The sequence below is a fragment of the Triticum urartu genome, chromosome 5A (assembly GCF_056163025.1).
Source record: "Triticum urartu cultivar PI428250 chromosome 5A, HENAU_Tu73, whole genome shotgun sequence".
In the NCBI taxonomy this organism is placed as follows: Eukaryota; Viridiplantae; Streptophyta; class Magnoliopsida; order Poales; family Poaceae; genus Triticum; species Triticum urartu.
The window spans coordinates 646,814,969-646,829,791 of NC_141877.1; the positions used below are offsets into that span (position 1 = coordinate 646,814,969).

At 44.4% G+C, this 14,823-nt stretch overlaps 1 protein-coding gene across 1 annotated transcript; it reads right to left on the reverse strand.

Moving 5' to 3' along the window:
- Positions 1-8,433: 8,433 nt before the first annotated feature.
- Positions 8,434-10,032, reverse strand: LOC125528442 (putative inorganic phosphate transporter 1-7). The gene has a single exon (XM_048692922.2). It carries the CDS (start codon positions 10,018-10,020, stop codon positions 8,434-8,436), a length of 1,587 nt encoding a protein of 528 aa, XP_048548879.2. The 5' UTR covers positions 10,021-10,032.
- Between the last annotated feature and the right edge of the window lie 4,791 nt (positions 10,033-14,823).

Consider the following 14,823-nt stretch of genomic DNA (forward strand, 5'->3'; position numbering starts at 1 on the left):
TGAAATTGATAAACTCTTTTTGAGAATTGATGAACTTTTTTTGAAAATTGATAAGCTCTTTTTGAGAATAGATCAAGTTTTTGTTCAAAACCAATGAACTTTTTTCAGATTTTCTGGAAGTTTTTAAAAATTGATGAACCTTTTCAGTTTTTTGTGAACTTTTTGGAAAATTGATGAAACTTTTTCTAAAATCTGTGGACTTCCGAGAAAAAAACACATTTTGTTAAAAGAAATCATGCTTTTCTAAAATGTTTTCATATAATTTAAATATCTATGCAGCTACTGTTCTTATATATCATCGCGCTGCAATGTTTCATATATTCGTAGTAGCTTGAGTGGTCAGCCAACCACTTACTGGAGATATTGATCACGAGTCCGATTCCACGTGCAGCGCCTCGTATGTCCGAGTTTTCTTTTTTCGCGCTACTATCTGTGTGTTCGTGGGCCTGGCCCATACTAGCAGGCGCGTGGGCGCCAGAAACTCCAACCGGCGATGCGCCTTCAGCGCCGGTTAGGACTCTCACGATGGGACAGCAGCAAATGCGCACGCCCGCACCCAACGAACACCCTTTTGGGCTGGTCCATGTGTCCTAGCATGGGGAACTTTTTTGTGTGTTTTTTCCTTTTCACTTGTGTTTTTATATTTTGGTTCTTAAAATAAATTTCAGTAGTACACAAGTGTCACAATTTTATTAAAAAATTACAAATTCAAAAAATGTTCCAGGATTCCAAAAACTGTTCCGTATTTTTTTTAAATGTACGTGAATTTTTAAAAATGTCCGTGAATTACAGAAAAAATGTTCTAAATTCAAGGAGTACTATACTGTCCATCAGAAAGTTTTCCGCTAAATTGGTATGGTTTGTGCAATGTTCTCTGTGCTCATTTTGGCAGAGATCATCATCAGCTTATGATCAGTCAGTTTTATGCGGTTCGTCGGTCCACAATAGTGCAGGATTATATTTATTGTTTTGAACATCTTATGAACTAATTTCTCTCTTATCCTAGTGATGTGCATCACTTATATTTTTTGATGCCGTCCATCGGCCGTCTGAAGACGGATTTGCGAGTGACGGACATGGTGCAGCGGGCGCACCATGTTCAAAATGGTAACTGCTTGTAGCATGCCAAATATTTAAGTTAGGTACGATACAATGTGGGGAAATGGGCCAGATTACACAGAGAAAATAGGGAGAAGGATGAGCCACCTGGCAAATGGCATGAAGCAATGTCAGTGAGAGAAGCACCACCATGGACCCTCTTGGCTGCCTTTTAAGATACTCGTTCCGTTCTTAAATATTTATCTTTTTAGAGATTTCAAATGGACTACCACATACGGATATATATAGACATATTTTAGAGTGTAGATTCACTTATTTTCCTTCGTATGTAGTCATTTGTTGGAATCTCTAGAAAGACAAATATTTAGGAATGGAGGGAGTACATGTAAAGCATGCACACAGAAAATGGATGAATTGGGAGCTCCGGATCAAATAAGCACAAGGATAAAAGAAAGAAGAACAAATTTCCTTCTACGAAAGAATGAATTACAAGGACGGTTTAACCATAAAAGAAACAAAACTACAAATTAAAAAAACATATACAACTATGCCTAACATGAACAATCATAAAAGACATATACTCCCTCCGTTCCTAAATACTTGTCTTTCTAGGCATTTCAACAAGTGACTACATACGGAGCAAAATGAGTGAATCTACACTCTAAAATATGTCTACATACATCCGTATATAGTAGTCATTTGAAATGTCTAGAAAGACAAATATTTAGGAACGGAGGGAGTACAACTTTGCCTAACATATATAGTTTCATTTTTTCTGGCAAACCTGCATGACACCCCCCCCCCCCCCCCCCCCAGATCGCTGGCGAGCCTGCCGCCCTACCACCCTAAGATAAATCGCCAGCGAGCGTGCCACCCTAAGATACATCGCTGATGGGCTGCTCCTTCCTTCCCTCCGGCGAGCCTGCTTCTTCTTTCAAAAATTGTCTGGCCCAAATTGTAAATTCAGGCAACTTACATATAGCTATTGTGTATAAATAAGCATATGCATGGCATTCCAAGATCAGTTCAGAGAGACCAACTTATGGAAACAATCGCTAAACACAAAATGCACAAATTTCAAATGAATAAGCAGCAGCATTGTCACACTCACACATAGCCTTATAAGAAAAAAAATTTACCTCTGACACCTATATGTGATATATGAAATATGGTAGAGTGAACTGTGAACGCAAAAGCAAAATCACCTAGAAGAAAATCAAACATGCATTTTATTTTCTTTACAACTTGTATGTGCACGCAAAGAAGAAACAATGATTATCCATCTGAGAGGAAGACCACTTTGTTGCTATATCTGCAAAAATGTGCATGAGAAAAGTTACAGTGTGATGGGCCAACAATCACAATCAACCTATCCGGTGTACTAACTTGAGAATCGATATACTATTATCCAAACAAAAAATCAGAGCAAGAACAGTTGTTTACTAAGACTATTCAGGTTAACCTTCCACCCAGCTCAGATTTTATGCACCAGTGGGGAAGACCTGTTTATACTTTTTTTTTCTTCAGAATTCCATTTCTTCCTGCCGCACCCCAATTCTTTCCCAACAGTTGAAAATTGATATGAGATCTTGAACCCAGGGGGCTCCCAACCTGAACATCATCAAATCCATGTAAGTATATCATCTTACAAATATACTTATGGAAATGAGTATCCAATCTATATACAAAATTTAGACACGTAAATAAATAAATGTTATGCAAATTTTCAATTCGATCAGTGTATAGTAGACATACCTTTCTTCCTAGCTTAGCACATGTTCGAACTTGGTTGCAATTATACAACCTAGGTCTGCATAAAATCAAAAGAAGAAGAAAAATAATTAACATTAACCAAAGTGAATGACGAACAGGAAAACAGTAGCTGAGCAGATACATAGATACAACTACTAGTAAGATGCCCGTGCTACGCTACGGGGTCACAAAAGATCAGGTGAAACATTGTTGTTTATTTAAATTATTTCCAAGATCCAATTCATTGCTATGTCCCGCAAAAAAAAGTTCTAGACATTGATCAAACGATGTTATATTGTTGATAGGTAGGCATCGAGCACAACCAAACATATGGTTTCCGGCCGCCTTTTTAGTAGAAGCCATTCTTTCTTGCAAAGAACCCATTTGTATACACTATTTCAAGCAAAAATCGATGGAATTCCACATCTCTTGCCATTTGATTCAAGATAAGAACTTGTCTCCTTAGAGATTACATATAATGTTCGTCCAAGCCAAACCTTCTCTTCACCATCTTGACCTTGCAGGAAGACTTTTTGTTCTCCTTAGTCCTTACTCAGTTTTCTCATTACTGACTGCAAATAGAAAATCTAGCCACACATTTGGCAATCGGGACGTGACTGCCAGCTTTTTCTCCAAATCCAAGAGAACTCGGCATGAAGAGAGGAAACACATTATACATAATTTGCATACATACGAGAGTATATTAAAATTCAAAAGTGTTGCATGTACATGAATAATTGATTCTGCAATATAGAAAACCTCATAAATGCCAGTCATCCGAAGTTTATTCATACAATGTAAATATCTAACACATGACATGCAAGAACTGAGCTCCAACACAGATTCTAGTGTAGTAGTCAGTGCCTTCATCTCTAACCGTCCTCTTTCTTCTACGTTCCAATCCTAGGTTAGTGTATCCATGCATACTACATAATACCGTATTAAAAGAAATCACATGTCCTTGAGAAGACAATTCAATATGGTGATATCAGTTTCCCTCTTTCCTTCTCATGTGCTCCTGCCAAACACTCAAGCATATCAAGCATTATAACTGTGTAAATATTAATGAAGAAACAAAACATGTTGTGATCTGGAAGAAAAAAATTGGTGCTCTTAAGTCTTAAAACACTTCCATGGGCACCACTTTTTCTAGCACAAATCACTAAATATGTCGTTTCTTCAGGAAAAACTGTATTTTGTTAGAAGATACAAATATTTTTGTTGCAAAAAGTTCGGACTTTTTTATTCTTTTTTTGTTTCACACCGTTCATCCTAGAGCTGCTTTGGCTCCATATTGAATATTCGACTTTATTGTCAGCATTCACAATTCCCTCAAAATCTCTCTGCACTCTCTATCACCCAAGGTGGAAGAAGAACAGAGGAAGAACACTGAAGGTTTGTGCAGCGCTCTGAATTTTGCTTTTCTGTTTCACTTTTATTATCTCTAACAAAAAACAAACATGCCGCAGGTCTTGCCCTCTTACCGCATCGTGCCATCCCATGACCGCGAACAAGTCCTTACAGGCCTATAAACGCGCCTCGGGATCGTACAACCCACGTCCTCAGGCGTCGCTAACAATTTAACTGAAACTTCTGAAACTACTGAAGAAAACTGCTAATTGAAACTACTAACGAAAACTGCAGCTAGAAAAATGCTGCCAAACTACTAATCAAGCCACACTGGTTTATTTGCTAACATTTATATCGCTGAATCTTAAGAAAAACAAAGAATAAGCTAGTCTAGGGGAAAATCCAGTTTGTGACGTAAACTTTGCATGACAGTTCTAACCAAAAGCTAAGAATCAAATAATTGATGTATTCCTTTTCTTTTGAGAAGGCAAGTTATGATTAGATTTCATGAGACACCTCAAAATTATCATTCGGCTTCTCAAGAGGAGCATGTGATGTGGCCCCTACCAAACAATACTAAAGTTTTTCAAACCTAATTAAAATAACATGACACATACCATGTTCAAAAAAATATTCTAAAAATTATGCAGGTTCACGTAGGTATATGAGTCTGAAGTCATATATTGTCTTAGGAAAAAAATACACACTTTCCCATGGGATTCTAATCATACAGATGTTATAGAATATCAAATTTTACTTGCGGAGAATTAAAACTGATATATGAACTCATAGGGGTTTAGGGTAACACACGATGAGAAGGAAGGCACATGTTGAAGTCGTGAGAAATCTATCTACAAGCAACACAACACTCATTATCGGGCATCTCTCTCAGACCACATATTAGAAGGATATTACAAATGCTGCATACCTTTTTTCAATCAGCATTTCCAAATAGAAATCTTCTGCTAGTGGATGCGACGAAGACAATACTGCATGCCGTTCTTGCTCCATTAATCTCATACAACTACACAAGTGTATATATGCTGTTTTGTAAAATAGGATTACTCAGATTCCGTTCAATACACAATAATTAATATACAGGGAAGTAAAATTACTTGATACAACAAAGTGGAAAAGCTTATCTTTCTTCCTCGTAAGTAGCTCTTGAGATCTTCTCCACTTAAGAAGACATTTAGCAATGCTTGATAACACTGCTCCATTTTCCTTGAGCAAAAAATATGACACAGATCACAATGGAAAAAAAAATCTGAATATTGAATAGAAAATCTAGTAACAACCCGAGGGGATGGTTCTCAGTAATTTCCCCAAGGATAAATCTGCAGTTCTCGAGGTACTTCACAGATCCACAACCAATTAGTTTTTAAACATATTTAGGAGAGGCAATGGTTTCAATCACATAGCTGCACAAATCACACATCTCTGCTCCAAAACAATGACAAACTTCTTTGGGTCTGACAGAGAAACACAAAACTTATGGAGGGATGAACGTGGTTGGGATTTGGGAACAAACACAGTGGCTTGCGGTAGTTGGCACCGGCACTGCCGGGAATGAGTAGTTTGCCACCAGCCGATATCCTCCGGCGGGTAGCAGTAGGTGGCGGCGCAGCCGGTGGCGTACTCCTGGAGGCCGCCGTCGGAGGATATGGGGAGAGAGAGGAAGAGATGGCGATGAGGAGGATGAGGTGGTGCCGGTGCGTGGTGGGGCTACTGCAACAAGAAAGGGGGGAAGCAAGAGAGGCGTCAGGGCACGGACGACGGTAGCGGCGCACTTGCGGGCATTGGAACTGCAGGAGATGGGGGAGGGGTGTAGGGGATGACGCAGAAGAGGGCGTCGTGGTGGAGATGCTGGGCGATTGTGCTGCGGCACAAGAGGAGGACGAGTCAACGGACGGGCGGCGTCGGCGGCGTATGTGCTAGCCGAGGTCGGCGCAGGAGGAGATGGGCAAAAGGGGGCGGAGGAGATGGCCGGCAATGGACTTGACGGTGAGGCTGGGCTCTTGGTGGACTGGATCCAGAGCGAGGGAAGTCCAAGAGGCAGCGGAGGAGAGCGGTAATGCGAGATCCAGGCGGCGGACCTATGTCTACGGGCGGCCATGGTTACGGGAGCTCTGAGCTCTGTCTACGGGCGGCCATGGCTGCGGGAGCTCCGAGCTCTGTCTAAAGGGCGGCTATGGTTGCGGGAGCTCCGAGCTCGGGTGGGGAGGGATCCCCGCCCAATTCAAAAACGTCTGTCACTTGGAAAGAGGGGGGAGGGTCCGTGGCGAGGATTTTGGGAGCGGTCTAGAAGACTCGGTATCCTTTTCGAGAGAAGGAGAATGGACTACATCCTGTTTTTTTACCTGAGAACATCCAGACTGAATGGGTTGTCCCTGCTCTAAAACCCTGTCTAAGCAGAGGGTCTTTTTGCAAAAGTGCAAGTGGCACATGGCTTGTCTCAATCTCAGCCATACATTGCCGATCGGACGGCATAGATGACGTCAAGGCAGACACGCCATCGCCACGAACTCGCATTTTTATAGGAGTAGAGATACCTTGACAAAAGCCACAACTATAGACTACATCAGCGGCTTTCTCTGAAAGATCCGATGGCGGCAAGCTCCTTGCCGCTCGTTCATGGACGATGAACAACACGTGAAGGTGCAGCTCAAGCCAAATTGTTCTCGCAATGCAAATGCTCATGCCAGGTTGAACAAAATTCACTAGATCTAGCATGAAGCAAAGACCGGGCCTGTAGCAATAAGACCCCCACTCACCTTGGCGTCTTACAAAAATAATTGTGCCCTCACTACTTCTCCGCCTAACTCTTCCAGAACACATTAGCATTGCATCTCATGTCTTCATAATGTTGTCGACACCCCTCTTTATCCTAAATTAAGAATGGCAATTAAATGATTGATACCGCACTAAATAAATTCTGAATACTTCATTTAACACTACAAATTTTATTTATTAGATTCACATAGCAGATTTGTATATCTTCAATCACTTTGATCATATTTTGCACGTAGTGTAATCAATTTTCATGTGTGGTGTCACACAAAAGGTGTGGATCATCTTTTCAATTAATCAATGGATTGCATTACCAATAAGAGAAAAGCCGCAAGTTCATGTCACCTATTTGTTGGTTGTGTCCATTGCCTACACCATAAGTGTTGAATATTTGAACCAAAGCAAAGAAATCAAACTCGAGAATGGGGACAAGGAACATAAGAGGTGCACTGCAAGGGGGGAAAATTTGGTGAGGAGAAAACATTAACATTTTGAAGCATTGATTTCTTTTTGCCATGTTTTCTATGAATGCCACCTGGTGATGAAACTCTGTAACCAATCAAACATTTGTCAATGTTTGGCCGAATATATTTTTCCCCAGTTTTTTTTTCAAATTTATTTCCCTCTTTTTACTGTTCACCCATGCTCTCGGGATCAGAACAACACTTTCGGGGAAAACTAGGGGAAGCTTCACGAAGAGTCACTTAGGCTGGTCATAGTGGGGAGTAACTTAGACTAGTGTCATATGCATGCCACTAGTCTAAGGTGGTGTTTGGTTCTCTAGTCCTAGGACTTTTTCTAGTCCCTAGGACTTTTTGAAAAAGACTCTCAAGGAGGTGCTTCTAAGGACTTTTAGCAAAAAGTCCCAAAAAAGTCCCATCCTGTTTGGTTTGCTAGGGACTTTTTCTAGTCCCAACACAAAAAAGTCCCTGGAACTAAACACCCCCTAAGTTACTACCTTCGTAATGCAAAGTAACATAATAATAGTGTCATAGATGGCTTCATTTATTAGCTTATAGACTCATCTTGTCTTGGGAAGCGCTATGTTACAGTAACATATTATGTTACTACCTCACATTAAATACTTGCCACATAAGCAAAAATTTCTTGAAATGCGCTATGTTACTAGCTAGCTAAGTTACTCCCACTATGACTAGCCTTACTCACGTTGAGCAGTTGGAAAAAGATTGAGTGACTCGGTCAAAACTGGCTAGATGTATGTCAGAACATACCCAAAGCCCTTCTCAGGTAAATAGCTTCCCAATGGCAGCCATCTAATTTTTCACACCACAGTAAAGAGAAAAGGTCAAAAAACAAGAAAAAAATAAAGCTTACGCGCTTTAATTTCTGTGACGACGATTATTTCACCATGTCGCCATCCCCTAATTGCCAAAACTAAATGCAGTGTTCACGGACAGTCATCTAGGAGTAGATGGACTAGCTACGCAGCGGATCTTGACGCAACGACGAGACGCCCCCTAGCTAGCAATGGTCGGGCTCGGTCTCGCGCGACATCTCCTCCAAGGACTTGCCCTTGGGCTCCGGGACGAGGAAGGTGAGCATGAACCCCATCAAGCTGCACCCAGCGAGCACGAGGAGGGAGTAGCGCACGCCGATGCCGGGCTTGTATCCATGGGCGGTCTTGGCCGGGTCGGGGCTCTGGGCGAGGTACAAGAACCCGAAGGACCCGATGATGGCGCCCACCTTCCCCGAGGCGGCCGATATCCCGTGGCACGTCGCGCGGAGCCTGGCGGGGTAGATCTCGGCGGGGACGATGAAGGTGGTGGCGTTGGGCCCGAAGTTGGCGAAGAAGAAGGTGAGCGCGTACATGACGACGAAGCCGGCCTGGTGGCCCTGGCCCGTCCAGTAGTCGTAGGGCACGGCGAGGCCGACCATGAAGGCGGTCATCATGAAGAAGCCCATGAGCTGGATCTTGAAGCGGCCGACGGAGTCGATGAAGGCGACGGTGAACCAGTAGCCCGGCACGGTGCCGCAGAGCGCGATCAGGATCTGGGCCCGCGCGATGTGGAACAGCTCGTCCAGCGCGCTCATCGTCGCCGCCGGCGGGATCCACCCGATGGCGCTGAAGATGTCCTTCTGGAACAGGTTCTGCGAGTAGTAGGCGATGTCCAGGAGGAGCCACGTCGACGCGGTGCCGACGAGGTGGAGCCCGTGCCGGCGCACGAACTCCCGGGAGAAGAGGCCGAACGACGGCGGCGGTGTGTGGGACTTGATGGAAATCACGGTCTCCAGATCGCCGGCCTGCTCCTTGGTGATCTCCACGTGGAGCACCTTGGACATGTCGGCCGCGGCGCGCTCGGCGTTCTTGGCGATGAGCGCCGTGTACCGCGCCGTCTCCGGCATCTTCATCCGCCAGTAGAAGGTGAGCGCGGCGGGGAGCGCGCCGAGCATGAGCACGATGCGCCACACGTAGTCCGCCTGCGCCGGGGTGGACGCCGCGGGGTCCGCCGCGTACGGAGGCGCCGGGAACAGGTCCCTGAACAGCGCCGTGATGCCGATAGCCACGCCGCCGCCGGCGAGGATGCCAAACCCTTGCATCGCGAAGACGGCGGCGATGAACGCCCCGCGCGTCCGCTTGTTGGCGTACTCGGACATGATGGTGGCGGAGAGAGGGTAGTCGCCGCCGATCCCGAAGCCGAGCCAGAACCTGAAGAAGCAGAGCGTGGCCATGACGCTGGTGGGCGTGTTGCCGAACGAGAGCCCCGACGCGACGGAGCAGAGGATCATCAGCATCAGCGTCATGCCGTACACGCTCTTCCGGCCGACCTTGTCACCCAGCCAGCCGAAGAAGAGCTGGCCGGAGAGCGTGCCGACGAAGGCCACGCCGTTGACGACCGCGGAGACGGTCGGCGGGAGGCTGCCCGGGCGGGGCAAGCCCGGGACGGTGTAGTAGATGCGGCCGATGAGCTTGGTGACGAGGGAGATGCAGAAGAGGTCGTAGGCGTCGGTGAAGAAGCCCATGCCGGCGACGATGATGGCCGTGAAGTGGTACCACTGCGTCTTGGCGCCGTCCAGCGCCGAGAGCACGTGCACCTGGTCGCCCGCCATTGCCACCGCGCGCGCGCCAACCTCTATGCCTATGCGTGCGTTCCGGCCGGCGGCGAAAGTGGTGGTGCGATCCGCCGCGGTGGAAGGTTGTTGAGGTTTAGGATGGGAGTGAACTGAGGGAGAAGGCACAGGTGTCTGCCAGCCATGTATATACGGAGAGGCGAGCATATTCGGGGCTCCTGGTCCTTCGTTCCTTGGAGACCAACAACTTCTCCCTGTTTAACGGTTCTCTTCTCTCCCCCAAAAGAAAAATCGGTTCCCTTGTGCAAAGAACAACATGGAGGGGCTCAGAGTTTCCCGTGCATCGCGAAGCCCTTTTACGTGCATGCGGACTGCGGAGGTTTTGCTTTCGTTTTCTATGTGAAAATGAAAATGTTTGGAGCCAGGGGCATATTCTTGTTTAGTCTGCAGTATCCAAGATCCGTACATTTTTGTGTATATAGCCACACATGATCAAACTTCGCCACATGAACCAGAACATGGTCTCCGTCACATGAACCAAAACATGCGTGTAACCTACAAGTGTACCAAAAAATCCGAATAACACCGTGATGTTAAAGTTGCTTTGACTTGTCAAGTTCCACTATTCAAGTTGTGATCTAGTGTAGCATAAATTTTTAAGTGGAAGTTCAACTTCACAGTCCCCACTAAGCACCGATATATAAAACAATGTTTTGAAACTAAATGATGAGATGTGCCAATGAGACTTTGTGGGGGATTGTTGGAATTTTGCTAGTAGGCCTTTGGCCCAAAGCCCAACTAAAATTCTGAAATTCTCTTGGCCCAGTATCGGTCAAGAATTTGTGTGAAACTAGTTAAACTTGTAGTTCAAGGCATAGTTCACTATTCAAGTTGTGATCTAGTGTAGCATAAATTTCTAAGTGGAAGTTCAACTTCACAGTCTCCACTAAGCACCGATATATAAAACAATGTTTTGGAACTAAATGATGAGATGTGCCAATGAGACTTTGTGGGGGATTGTTGGAATTTTGCTAGTAGGCCTTTGGCCCAAAGCCCAACTAAAATTCTGAAATTCTCTTGGCCCAGTATCGGTCAAGAATTTGTGTGAAACTAGTTTCACAGAAAACTTGTAGTTCAAGGCATAGTTCACTATTCAATTGTGATCTAGTGTAGCATAAATTTCTAAGTGGAAGTTCAACTTCACAGTCTCCACTAAGCACCGATATATAAAACAATGTTTTGAAACTAAATGATGAGATGTGCCAATGAGACTTTGTGGGGGATTGTTGGAATTTTGCTAGTAGGCCTTTGGCCCAAAGCCCAACTAAAATTCTGAAATTCTCTTGGCCCAGTATCGGTCAAGAATTTGTGTGAAACTAGTTAAACTTGTAGTTCAAGGCATAGTTCACTATTCAAGTTGTGATCTAGTGTAGCATAAATTTCTAAGTGGAAGTTCAACTTCACAGTCTCCACTAAGCACCGATATATAAAACAATGTTTTGGAACTAAATGATGAGATGTGCCAATGAGACTTTGTGGGGGATTGTTGGAATTTTGCTAGTAGGCCTTTGGCCCAAAGCCCAACTAAAATTCTGAAATTCTCTTGGCCCAGTATCGGTCAAGAATTTGTGTGAAACTAGTTTCACAGAAAACTTGTAGTTCAAGGCATAGTTCACTATTCAATTGTGATCTAGTGTAGCATAAATTTCTAAGTGGAAGTTCAACTTCACAGTCTCCACTAAGCACCGATATATAAAACAATGTTTTGGAACTAAATGATGAGATGTGCCAATGAGACTTTATGGGGGATTGTTGGAATTTTGCTAGTAGGCCTTTGGCCCAAAGCCCAACTAAAATTCTGAAATTCTCTTGGCCCAGTATCGGTCAAGAATTTGTGTGAAACTAGTTTCACAGAAAACTTGTAGTTCAAGGCATAGTTCACTATTCAATTGTGATCTAGTGTAGCATAAATTTCTAAGTGGAAATTCAACTTCACAGTCTCCACTAAGCACCGATATATAAAACAATGTTTTGGAACTAAATGATGAGATGTGCCAATGAGACTTTGTGGGGGATTGTTGGAATTTTGCTAGTAGGCCTTTGGCCCAAAGCCCAACTAAAATTCTGAAATTCTCTTGGCCCAGTATCGGTCAAGAATTTGTGTGAAACTAGTTTCACAGAAAACTTGTAGTTCAAGGCATAGTTCACTATTCAATTGTGATCTAGTGTAGCATAAATTTCTAAGTGGAAGTTCAACTTCACAGTCTCCACTAAGCACCGATATATAAAACAATGTTTTGAAACTAAATGATGAGATGTGCCAATGAGACTTTGTGGGGGATTGTTGGAATTTTGCTAGTAGGCCTTTGGCCCAAAGCCCAACTAAAATTCTGAAATTCTCTTGGCCCATTCATGCACACATGTGAGTGGAGTGAGTGAGGCTAAAGTTTAGTCCCACCCCGGAAGTTGAGAGAAAGTTGCACCTCTTTATAAGGTGAGCTCTTCTACCACTTGTATGAGCATGAGAAGAGGAGACCTACACGCGCGCTCCTCCTCCTCGCTCGCCTCGCCACGCCACGCCTCGTTACGACGCGCCGCGGGTTCCGGACGTCTACCCTAGCCGCCGCCGCTTCGTATGGTTTCTCACCACCGTTCCAGATCATTGCGCCGCCAAGCAAGTCTTCTCCATCCCTCCTTCCGGCATGCACCGTGAGAAGGGACAGCAGGCCTCCGAAACCCCGCCTCTCGTGATCCTGTACGGGAGAGGGGCGATCAGGTTTTTGGGGAGCGCACTCGCGCGACTGCTGGCAGCGACGACTTCGCGAACGACGACTTCTTCCCCGACCTCGGCAACCTCATCCTCGACGACATGGGCGACAACGTCAACGCCGGCGGTGCTGCACCCGCTGCACCGTATGTGATTCTATCCTTCCTGTTCGAGATCGTGGTAGAATTCATGCTTCTAGTATGTGCCCTAGATGTGATATGTTCATCTGCTATGCTAGTTCGCATGATTAGTTTAATCTCTGCTGCTCTGGTCATGATTTATCTTCTGTTTATTCGGATTAAATCTCGTAGTAATTTGCTCATATTTCCAACAATCCAAAAACCTGATTATAGGCAATTTACTCCGAATGGTTTTACTGCGCATCTGAAGCCGCCTGCCTTTAAGGGGGCGCAATATAAGAGGTGGCGCACGAGAGCAGTCTACTGGTTTCAGACCATGGGCTGCTATGATGCCACCAAGGGCAAGCCTGAGGGCGATACAAAGAACAATAAGAACAATAAGAATAAGACTCAGGGCAAAGGCAAGTTTGATACAAAGAACAAGCCATCACATTCTACCAACTTCAAGAAGAATTCTCATAAGAAGGGGAAGGGACTTTGCCATGTCTGCGGTGATCCTAATCACTGGGCTCCGAAGTATCCTAACTGCTTTGAGGAGCGCGAACATGAGAAGAGCGGCAAGTCCGCTAATGTTGTCATCGGTGATACTGATATGAAGGAATCAGGGTATGGTATTTTTCCTACCATCCTTTCAGTATTTCAATCCCCTGATTGGTTAATTGACACCGGTGCCAATGTACATGTTTGTGCTGACGCCTCCATGTTTTCTTCTTACCAGGCAACAGGGACTTCACCCGTGTTGATGGGGAACGGGTCACATGCCATCGTTCGAGGTGTTGGTACGGTCGATCTGAAGTTTACTTCGGGGAAGACTGTGCGTCTGAAGAATGTTCATCATGTGCCGTCCATCAATAAAAATCTCGTTAGCGATTCCCGTTTATGTCGAGATGGTTTTAAGTTGGTTTTCGAATCCAACAAAGTTGTAATTTCTAAGTGTGGAAAATTTGTTGGAAAAGGCTATGAGTGCGGAGGCTTGTTCCGCCTATCTTTGTCAGATATTTGCAATAAAGTTATTAATAATGTTTGCCACAATAATGAGTCTAATATTTGGCATTCACGACTCTGTCATATTAACTTTGGTTGCATATGACGCGGTTAGCCAATATGAATTTAATTCCAAAAATCTCTACTGTCAAAGGCTCCAAGTGCCAAGTATGTGTGCAAGCTAAGCAACCTCGCAAGTCCCATAAGACTGCAGAGGCAAGAGACTTGACGCCACTAGAGCTTATACATTCTGATCTTTGTGAGATGAATGGCATGTTGACAAAAGGTGGAAAGAGATACTTCATGACGTTGATTGATGACTCCACTAGATATTGTTATGTGTATCTTCTGAAATCAAAAGATGAGGCTTTGACTTTCTTTAAAAACTATAAAGCTGAGGCAGAGAACCAACTTGATCGATAAATTAAACGGCTTAGGTCCGATCGTGGTGGAGAGTATTTTTCCAATGAATTTGATCTGTTTTGTGTGGAACATGGTATAATCCATGAGAGGACGCCTCCCTACTCACCCCAGTCAAATGGGGTAGCCGAAAGAAAGAACCGAACTCTAACTGATATGGTTAACATCATGTTAGACACCTCGTGTCTATCCAAGGAATGGTGGGGGGAGGCGCTAATGACTGCGTGTGATGTCCTAAACCGAGTTCCCACAAAGCATAAGACCATGACTCCATTTGAGGAATGGGAAAGGAAAAGGTTGAAACTCTCTTACCTACGTACTTGGGTTGTTTGGCGAAAGTCAATATACCAATTCCCAAGAAGCGCAAGCTTGGACCAAAAACCGTGGATTGTGTTCTTCTGGGCTATGCTTTTCATAGCATCGGCTATAGATTTTTGATAATAAAATCTGAGGTATCCGACATGCATGTTGGTACGATTATGGAATCAAATGATGCAACTTTCTTTGAGGACATATTTCCTATGAAGGATA